The sequence below is a fragment of the Pyxicephalus adspersus genome, chromosome 4 (assembly GCF_032062135.1).
Source record: "Pyxicephalus adspersus chromosome 4, UCB_Pads_2.0, whole genome shotgun sequence".
Classification (NCBI taxonomy): domain Eukaryota; kingdom Metazoa; phylum Chordata; class Amphibia; order Anura; family Pyxicephalidae; genus Pyxicephalus; species Pyxicephalus adspersus.
This window is the reverse complement of record NC_092861.1, coordinates 91,107,352-91,118,908: the sequence shown is the minus strand read 5'-3', so window position 1 is coordinate 91,118,908 and position 11,557 is coordinate 91,107,352. Positions and strand designations below refer to the sequence as shown.

The following is an 11,557-nucleotide window of genomic DNA, read 5'->3' as shown; positions in this document are numbered from 1 at the left end:
CAATTTACAAAGCTATATTTATAACAGCTTTTTAAACCTGCCTATAATTTACCATCCTATGAAGCAAAGAAAAAAAAATAATATGCATCACATTTTCTGCAGTTTTTTAGTTTTTATAAACTGTCTTTTTAAATCAGCACAAGTATTTTTATTGTGTGCGCCCATTCATCATAGTCTAAATATCAATAAAACTTACTGAAGAAATCTTAAAAACAATATCATTAGTCCCGTGACAGAAGATGTCTGCAGTTAGAGACCTTTTCCTTATTGCATGTTACAGACCTGTCTGTCACATTATGTTGCACACGCACAGTACAATCCTGGCCAAACTCAAGTTCAAGAGAGACCGCGTGAGTCTCTGCGGAGACAGAAAGCAGCGATATCGTAGAGAAGGACATCGAAAAGAAGAGCCTGAATGACTCCCAAGTGTTGATTTTAGCAGTACTGATAAAGAAGATCTAGATGTGAAATTGTACTATTTTGTAAAAGTGAAGGCTTGGTCACAAACTATGCGTTTTACACTTCTCCCCTCTGTCAGGGGATAGGGTCTGTTTAAAACCAATTTCCAACCAAAGCCATTTTAGATTTGTTTTGGAGTTGTGAAGGTTTTCAAAGTGAAGACAGATCTAGAACATTTGTCATGTTCACCAGTTGTGTCTGTTTTGGTGGAAGCAGTGATCCTTTACCCAAATGAACCTTGTTGGGGTAATGCACAGCAGTCGGGAAACATTGGTGATCATGTGTTGTTACTATTGTGACAACAAATATTTTACCGGACCCACTATTGTTTTTACAGCTCCATTAATAACCTGATGTTGGAATGGTAGCATGTTTTTTATGATTTTCAGCACCCTGCCATTGCTACTCAAGGTCATCAGTTTTTTGGAGTAGAACATGGATGTCATGCATCTCAAACAGCCACAGCAACAGATTTTTTAACACTACTGGATTCTTTATTGTTTGTTCTGCCTTTCCTCACCCTTCCTATCTCAGGGACACCACATGTGTTAGTGTAGCACAGGGTTTTCCCAGGACAGAATCCAAGGGAAACTATCCAGAAACGGGGGGGGCATGAACCATATTAGAAGAATGACAGGGGACGTGGCTTTGTGATGGCGCTGAGGAGACATGCTTCGTAGGAGCTCCATCCTCGGCACTGATTCTGCTACAGACTTGGCTTGTCTGCACCACGACTGACTGACGTTGGGACGTCAGAAGATTCCAGGGCCCCCCAAGGGCTCCAAAAAATCCAGTCTTGCAGTCCTATTTTCTTCCTCCGGACACTCATGCATCAGGGCCCTGCTCTTCTCTCAAGATGGCGCCGGTGCACACCATGCCACAAATGAAGCCGGATCTTCTTGCCTGTGAGCTAGAGGAGGAAGGCAAGTGCTCGCAGACTTCGCATCCGTGCACCTCTTCTTCCCTAATACATCCTGACCTTGCTCCTTCCATTAAAGAGTCCCCAAATAATGCCTGTGTCAGGCTCCCCCTGGTCTACATCAGCAGGCAAAAGGGAAACCTGTGGCAGCCATAAGATTCATAATGCAATCCTGGGGTCCCATACTGCTCTCCCCACTACACCTCCACCACCAGGAGACAATTCTCCCAGAATCTGAACTTTTTGTTACCGCCACCAATCTGAACCTATTGGTCTCCACTCGGCGCATAAATATAAATATATATATATTCCCATCTATCCATTTCACTTTATTTTACCTATGTTGATTGCAAGTATCTACCTACACTTTAGCCTAATGTGATGGAGCCGACGACCCCTATTTTTTGTGTGTGTCCCTTCAAGTCGCTCATTCCTCTTAAAAGTAATCAAAGGTTTATGCCTCAGAGGTCATCTCCCCAATGCAGAAATCAAGATATGCAATATATGGTTTACTGTTTCTATGCCTTTGATCACGATCCCCACATAGATCCAATTATGTCGCCCATTGTTTCATTTAATGCCAAAGGGCTGAATATTGCGGAAAAAGGACTGCCATGTTGAGAGATTTACACAAACGAAAAGCACATGTGGCGCTCCTACAGGAGGCCCACTTTAGAAGAGATAAAATCCCAAGATTTATGGACCAAAATTATCAGTGGGCATACCATATCACTGCCACAGATGCTAAAACCAAAGGAGTGAGCATTCTCCTAACCTAGAGAATAGCCTGGCAATTTCTCTCAGTTGGTGACTGGCAAATGTCTACGCTCCTAATACCAACACATTGGAATTTCTTCAGAGAACTGTTCTTAAATTAGCAGAATTTATGGACAGTATTATGATTTTGAGGGTTGACTAACATCTCCTTAGATGGACCCCCAGAGACTGCCAGTAGCAGAGGCAATATGCAGTTTTGTAAATTATTACATAAACATCAGCGTTGTGCTGTATGGCGCCTTTAACATCCGACTACTAGAGATTTTACCTTTTATTCTGCAGTAGACTGGATGTACTGGCACATTTACATGCTCATGGTCCTTCAGACAGACTTCCCTTTTTGTGATAACTCAGTTTTAAGCAACATCACTATCTCCGACCATGCACCTATTAGTCTTTCCCTAAATGTCTCAGTTGATAAATGTCTACTCACAGACCCAAAAAGAGTTCCAGCCGACCTACACACACAGCTACCTTTATACCTTAAACAACAATCCGGACACACCAGGCCACAGTGTGGACCGCACACAAACCATTTGTTTAAGGTATTCTGATCAAGCATGGATCACGTATTAAACATGAGAGGACGGCTCAAATTCAAAAGTTACTGAAAGAGATCCAGGAATTGGGAGACTACTCATAAGCGGACTCCATCCATTTATCTTGAACAGAAACTTCAACATACTACCGGTAGTGAACAACTAAAATCCCTATGCTTTTAAAAAGCCAAAGCCACTCTGACAATGTGTTTCATGGAGTTGGGTAATAAATGCAGTAGAAGTTTGGGTAATACATTACACACTCCAAAAGCCAAAGTGTGCGTCCCCAAAATACATGACTCCAATGGTGTTACAAACCATATACTGAAAGCGATCTTGAATGTTTTTAAATAATTTTGTAACTGCTTATACAACTTACAACGCTAGCATTTGCCACATAACACTCGTATAGAATCTATACAGTTTTACTTGCAATCCTCACATATGCCATCAATACCAGACCAATACAAACAGCAGCTTCAGAACCCTACAGAAGAACTAGCTAGGGCGTTAGGGGCGGCGGCCACAGGGAAAGCCCCTGGACCTGACATTGAAATTCTATACAACCCCTGACTTCCCAATCAGTCATTCCTAAAGAAGGGAAGAACCCAACGATGTAGGCTAGTTTCAGACCAAGGTTAGAAAGTTTGGTATGTGATCAGTTTCCAAGGAATAGGATTCATGACTACTTAGGTAGTGTTGCGGAGCCTAAACATCTAAATATAAGGAGAGGTTGAAGAGAAAAGTGGCTATTTAAGGCAGTAATAATTTAAAATGGAATAAAATCTTTTATTTATATTGAATAAAGCAAGTGAAGCGAGGGTCAAAATAGGTGATTTTCCTGTTATTGGGTCTCTTCTGAGTTTTTCACATCTCTCTACAGGTAAATCAAAATCTCTTCCTTTCACTGTCATTTTTGTAGCCATTTGTAAAGTATATCTGATAAAAATGCAACCCCTTTGATCTACAGCCATCCCCTCATTTTAAACTTTTGCATCATCACCTCCTCTCAATATAATTGCCTTACTTACTGACATCATTACCTCTAATGTAAATTCCCTAAACTCAATATTAATAATTTCATTTAGTATTACTCCTAGACCTTGAGTTAGCTTTGTATCAATTTTCTTATCTTCACCTGTATTCTAGATAACTTATCCTCACCAAGCAGTCAATCCACCAAGTCTATTCCACCAGTGTTTTTAACAGGACTACCTTCATGGAAAATCACGCTTGAACAGCGAGTGTCCCTTGATATATACTATGGTTATTATATGTCTTTGAAACCATATTCCTAGCTTCTACAAAGACTTTATTATTACAAATTACCTTCTTTTAATGCTATCAGAATAATCCTTGTGAACAGAGTCATTTATATATCTTTAATCCCAATTCTGAAACTGCTTAAAACCACAGTGTAGTCAGACCGCTACCCCCCCCCCCCCTCCCCCTCCTTTTTGTACAATACTGGCATCCGGGTACAAGCTCAATTAGTGATCTATCTTTTGAACTTACATCGCTACCTGGTAAATATACCAAGTAAGTTATGACTTCTGATAGGATTATGCGACTCATTATTATTATATGAATTAATACTACATATCAATTTATTATAATTTATTATTTCATATGTGCCTCCACAAATTGTAGGGTCAACTCCCCTGAGGAAGCCCACAAGGGCGAAACGTGTCAGAAGAGACCATTAACCAGAAAATCCCCTATATTAACCCTCACTTAACCCGATGTAATGTATCTATATTCATAATGTCAGAGTACTAAAACCTTATATGTATGTATGTTAAGAGATTTATTTTTTTTTTTAAATACTGCCTTAAAGAGCCACTTTTCACTTCATCTTCTCTATCATTAGTTTCAGACCAATTTCCCATTTAAATGTGGATGTAAAACTAAACCCTAAAATTCTAGGAAAAAGTGACATGCAAGGCCTGATTCATTCAGATCAGGTGGGTTTTGTACCAAACCGTGAGGCACGAGACAATACTACTAAGAGTTTAGATATCAATTATTGGGCCCAAATCAAAAAATATCAAATGATGCTTCTTCCCACAAATGCGAAGAAAGCATTTTGATATAGTAGACTGGGATTTTATTGAACAGACCCCAAGCGCCATAAAGGTTTAGGAGACAAAATGCTTACACGAATTTTGACTCTGTACCATCTGTACGAATCAAGATGAATGGAGCTCTGTCAGATTCTTATATGATCACCAATGGGGCCAGACAAGGTTGCCCTCTCTGGTCCCAAATATTTGTCCTAACGCTTGAGCTTCTTTTACAGAAAATCTGGATGAACCCCAATATCAAGGCAGTTCTGGTTGTGGGGGGGTAATGTAAAGTGGCAGCGTTTGTGGACAACCTATTTTACATATCGTCTCCTACCATTTCCTTACCTAATCCTATGGAAGAGCTGAGTAACTATGATGCTCTATCAAATTTTAAAGTTAATTATCAGAAATCGGAAGCACTGAATGTCACCCTTTCTTTTACTTTATGCCATAACCTTAAAGCGTTCTTCTTCTGTTGGGCAATGGAGGCGATTACCTATCTGGGGATTCGTATTAGTAATGAGCTCTCCAACCTGTATACCCTTAATTATTTACCCTTACTCTGGGAGTTGGAAGAAGAACGTGAGTTCGGTTTGGTCGGTGCAATGCTATTAGGATGGTACTCTTACCAAATATACTATTTGTGATATAAAACGCTTCCAATAAAAATACCTCCACTGTTTTTCAAAAACCTGAAAGCTGTTCATTCAGTTTGTATGGGCACACAGGAGACCCCAGCTGAGTTGCAACATAATAAGTCCACCCAAAAACATGATGGTGTTGGTATACCTGATCCAATTTTATATTATTCAGCGGTACACCTAGGCAGAGTGGTAGGATGGTTTAGTCAGAATACAGACAATGGATCAGAATTGGAAGCAATGACTGAAATCCCACTGTATCACTGCCACTGGAAATGCCGAACGTCCTTTCTCAAATATGTGGGCACCCCACGATCATGGCTACTCTAAATTTATTTCTGAAGCTAGCACAGTCACCTAAGATAATGCCCAACCTGTTGCCATTACATCCTGTAATTGGTAATATTAAAATCAGCCCTGGCCTAGAGGACCCAAAATTTAGAATTCTAGCGGATGAGCGTGCTCATCACGTACTCTATTTTTTACAGAAACCTAATTGGTCTACATCGAGCCAAACTACATTACAGAGTTCGAAGCATTATGCACTGAGCAATGACCTGCTAGATATTTGGCTTCTTACAGTTACTCAATCTTGGCTCCAGAATCTGATTACACACCTCCATATATAATGAATTGGGCCCAGGATTTAAGCATTACTTTCTCCCCAGACCAGATGTTATCACTAGCTCACTCCTCCTCTATGAGCTCCACATACCAAGAGTCTGATTATAAAATTTTGGCCAGATGGTAAAGAGTAGCCACCTGTTTACATGCTTTGTTCCTGGAATCGTCTAATTTATGCTGGAGATGCAGGTGAGAGTAGAGGTAATTTCCTCCATAGCTTCTGGGAATGTCCCAAAGTCCGTCTTATTAGGGAAAAAGTCTAGATTCCTCCCTCATATGAGGCCGGGTTTTTCCTCCCACACCAGAACAATATTCCAGGGAAGATTTATTTTAAATCCCTATTGATTAGACTTGTTTCTGCAGCAAGGACATGTGGAAACAAACTGCCACACCTAGTATTACCCAATGGCTCCACCGGTTCAATAATATATATGTGATGGAGGACTTGACCGCCTCTTTAAGAGGTACTGAGGAGACGACTAAACAGAGATGGTTCAATTGGACAATGTTTAGGGATTTGGCAGAACATCTGAATGTACTCCGAAAGGAATCTTAACTATCACTATCACCTGATTTAATATCCATATATAGACCCTACGTGCTAAAAGTAGATGTTGGTGTAGATTCCCATAGTTTAGAGAAAAAAAAATTCAAAAAAAAGGTTAAGTCTAAAAGGTAAAGTTTTATATGGTGTTTTTGTTAGAAATGTCAAGCCATTGACTATCTGATAATATGGATGGTAAACTACTGTGACAGGTATGATTAATGTCTTATGCACTTTACGGTTTCTCTTGATTTTCTTTATCTCACCACCTTGTATTGTTGGCATTTCTGCTTGACACTTGTATTTATATTGCATATGGTTTATACATTCCTTGTACTTGCCTATTAAGAACGCTTAAATGTAAAAAACCTGACAGAATAGCTAAATTTATCCAAACATTTGTGAAACCTTAAAGAGTTAAAGTCAGAATTTTTTGGTAGGGAAGAAGCTGCAAGCAGGTAGCGGACCTGGAATTGTGACTTAAATTTTCAGTAACCGTGCCAGGCTAAAAGGGGCTGGGGAGACCAATGGAAGGTCTGCTTGCACTGGCCTGGCCCCTTCCCCTTTCTAAAATCACTACTATATATATATATATATATATATATATATATATATATATATATATATATATATATATATATATGTGAAAGTGAAAAACATACCTGGAAAAGGATAAAATTAGTATATTTCCCTTAATCCCAATCTTCAGAATTGCAGGGCATTATGTCACAATTGTTCCAAGATAAGCACTTCAGGTCAACACAGATCAGGTGGGAAGACACACGTGTCCACCATAAGAGCATCTTCCCACAAGATTTTGTCTGCCTGTGTCCATTAGGACTGGGAAGGGTAATGAAATTATCCTAACTTTGGCGTTACTGGGAACAATTAGGGTAAGATAAGTAATAATATAACTTTTTACATACACATACTTTTTATGTATGTTTTTCAATCAGTAGATTTCTGAAGGGGGCCTAATGAGTGTAAGTACACATTCCATTTCAGTGGAAGGTCTACTGTAATGATCTAATTTACTGGGATTCTGGTGTTTCTTTTCATCCTAGATGCTTAATAGAGCTGCCCTTGTTTCAACCAAGACTGGATGTCTTTAGCGCATCTCCAAACACAAATCCACCTCACATGTGGGTCAAAAGTAGGGTCCTAAATCTACCTTCTTATCCTGACACCCAGGCATGACAAATTGCTATTGGTCCAAGTCCTGCACAGATTCCCAGGTGCATGACTGGGAGTTATGTGATCTCTTGTGATCTTGTAATAAATGTAGGAATTAAAAGTGCTAACACACAAGATAGAGTTCAGGCTGCAGAGAAATCTCAAAAACTTGAGAGATGAGAGGAATGGAAGCAAGAGTTATTAGCACCAAGAACAATAAAAAAAAAAAAAAAAAAAAGATAAGATCTCATCGATTACCTGGTCAAAAGGACTAGGACTAGGAAGTTGTCCAAAAGATGTGCAGCACAGAATACATTAGACAAATAAGGCCATTCTGAAAAGGGCATTGGTTTAAATTTGATGGTGCTCCATTATTATTCTACACTACCAATACAGACACATCCTCCAAATGTGTGGCTTTCAGGTGGGCACACTTACACTTCATGTCAGAAAAGTGGACATATCTTAAATTGCATGCTCTCATGACACATCTATCAGCACTTTCTTCCATTTTTGGAGATAAGCAGGCACCTGGGTGGCCTCTGACTGGCTTGACTTTCTGGAGGAGTCATTCTTGACATCTTTTTTAATGTACAGCGCTGCGTAATATGTTGGCGCTATATAAATCCTGTTTAATAATATTAATCTTCCTCCAGCTCAAACAGAAAGGTCTAGATCTTCACCTCTAGTAACCAGAACCTAGGTTAGTGATAAAGGAATGCAGGAACGGTTATATATAAAGCCACAAAAATCCCAAATGCCCTTGTAACACAATGCATTATGGGAAAGGCCTGAGTTTGGTTTCACCTGCTTGCTTCTGCTAAAACACTGACAGATAACTTCTAAATAGGTAATATTTTGCTGTGCATTGTCCATTTCATCTTTTGAATTTATTAAGATTGGGTGTGTGAAAAATCTAAATATTCAGTCTTAAATCACTAGTAATGTTCATGCTTTTACATTGTTGTCTTATTTCCCTTTACAATATCACATTTATTACAACTGTCCCACTGCGACACACCCAAGAAAAAAGGTTCACATTTATTTATGTCCAGACTATCGTGAAAAACTAGATCTGTTGTTTTGGTCATAAAACACACTCAAAAGACCAATGCTAAGATTTCTACACATTAAAAAAAAAACATTATTTCATACAGAATTGTGTTAACAAAATGCTCAGGTGCATAGGACATTTGTGCTTAAGTGTCAGGGGTCAGAAGGTATCTTAGACTTTTGAAACTTAAAACGTTACAGTAAAAGCTGTGTGGTGCAGATGTGTAGCTCCAGTTGCTGTACCTGAATCCATTTTTTTATCAAAGCAGCTAAAAATTGCTGGTGTGCTGAGGTCTTCAGCCACTGCATTAGCTCCAGTGATTAGTTGACGAAGTTGGCATTTATATCACCAGCTGAAAAAAGTCAATCGCTGGGTTACAAATCGTTGGCATTTTAAGTGGCACAGACCTTTCACTGACTGCAATTCATTTTCCCTAGCAACAAAAATGCTAGGGAGTGCAAATACGTACCTTACATAAATTGCTGCTACAAAACAGACAATGAGCTGTGTGCCTAAAACTGAGGATAAGAAGAAGCTGTCACACTTGGGCTGAATTCACATTGAGGGAGAAGAAGGAGGCTTCCTGTTCCCTATTCTTTGCCATCCTCAGCAACAAGCACTTACCCACTATGCCCCCACTCGTCGAGGGGTAAGACCTTACCCACTATGCCCCCACTCGTCGAGGGGTAAGACCTTACCCACTATGCCCCCACTCGTCGAGGGGTAAGACCGTACCCACTATGCCCCCACTCGTCGAGGGGTAAGACTGTACCCACTATGCCCCCACTCGTCGAGGGGTAAGAACTTGTCCCTAGGGCATGTTAGGAGCTGGTCAGTGCTTGCTGCTGGGGAAAGTGGAGTTTAAGGGTATAGGGTGGCCCCCAGTTAGCTGCTGCATGTGAATTCAACCGAATGGTGACTTCTGACCCGACACTCAAGCAGAAACATCAGGTTTAGGCAAACTGAATAAAACAAAATGTAAACCAAGTGTTCTGGTATTTCACAAACATGACTGTAACTGTTTAGGGACTCACTGACATTAAATATACACTACAGTGATCACCAGCTGATACTCCTCAGTAACTATTCAGTAACCTAAGCTGAAACCACAATGAACACTTAAAACGAAAGTGGAAATGAGCATTTAAACGTACAATATTATATGTACTGGGGTGCGCACAGACTTGGTAAACCAACCTGCATACAGCAGAATACAAAAGGGAAGCAAACATAATAAATACACAATATATAAATATATATGGGAGGCCCACCCTGGGCACAGAATTATTACAGCCATAGAGGAGACACTACTGCCAATGAGTACATGGAAGACCCACAAGGAATGGATAAAACAGCAACAAATACAAAATGAGACAAACAATGAAGTGTCAGTATCATCAATGTCATCCCTAAAGAATCCTTGTGTACACAGCTTTTTACTAATCAGGTTTTAGAAACAGTTTTTGCCATATCTGTTAAGGTAAGTTCAAACTAGCGATATGAAAAAAACAAAGTGAGTGTTTGAAAATACTTGGGTAACTACCTTAAACTATTTTCTGCAACAAAATGCATTCATGCAGCTGACTGACTATTATCTGCAGAAATTCACCATTCTAAAATACTTGGTTCTCTCTAAATTGTTTCCAAACATTTACAAGGAAAAGCATAAGAGATTTGTACAGCTCCTCCACCTACTCAATAATACTGTCATCTGTGTTCAGACAGATTCACCTTTATCCCTGCAGTGAATATTACATGGTGCCATATACATCGGAGAGAAGTGTCACATAACATCAGGAAGGTATTTACAGTAGATCCTTTTCTGCTGAGGTAGGTACATTATTATATCCCTAGGTCATCTAAGGAAATCTAAAAGGGGTATGTGAATCCTAAATAGATCAAGCACTGTGTATATAAATTACTTTTCCTTAAAATAAATGCTCGTATTCATTTTTGTTGCAGATCCCCTGCCTACTTACACATCAGGGAGGATGCCTACAGGTCATTAACAATGATTGCAACAATCATCACTGCATGGCCTCTGTCAGGAGTGCTGAAGGTAGAGTGACAACGCAGGGGAGTAATTGAGACATGGCCAGAGCGTAGTCACTGGGAACAGGAAGTGCCTGAACAGGTAGCCATAAAAGTCAGGTTGTATCTCAGTGATTGGATAGATTGTGTAGGGGCACACATGCCGATCAGAGCTGCACCAGGGCCGATGTGATTGGCAGATGCCATGTTCTGTATGGAGGGCACCAACCCCGTGTGCTGCAGGTAGGCAGTGCTGCTGTCAGTGACAGGTGCGCCCGTAAGGTCACTTACCATTCTTGTTGTCACAGGAAGGTGCGGCCGATGCCACTGGCACTACCGCCGAGGCTGCAGCCTGCACATTGTTACATGCCGCTGCGGCTCCCGCTGGGGATGTTGCCATGCCTCCTGCAGCGACTGCCATGGCTCCATTTTCCTGCTCATCCCCGCTGCTGTTAGCGCGCTTGTTCTTCTTGCCCTTGTTATTCTTCACGTTAGGCATTGCGCACCCAATCCCCCCTCAACCCGCCCTCAACTATTCGCCCCGACGGCCTGCATGGTACTCGGGCTGCAGGCTGCTAAACGACGGTAATGCGTGTCCTGCCTGTGAGGGTGAGGTGCACGGATAGCACGCTGTATGCCCGCTGCCCGTACAGCCAGGAATAGAAGGCGTGTCTCGTTGTTTTGATTCTGCTTTCCGTGGACTCAGTTCCACCCCTCTGTCAATTTTTAC

The 11,557-nt window shown here is 40.6% G+C and overlaps 1 protein-coding gene across 1 annotated transcript in view; it reads right to left on the bottom strand.

Moving 5' to 3' along the window:
• Positions 1–11,557, bottom strand: part of HECA (hdc homolog, cell cycle regulator) — a gene marked incomplete at its 5' end in the record, with an annotated part of 31,233 nt that extends 19,676 nt beyond the window's left edge. Inside the window, 1 exon segment of the mRNA XM_072408989.1 lies at positions 11,119–11,557. Within this exon segment, the coding sequence (XP_072265090.1) occupies positions 11,119–11,326 (208 nt within the window).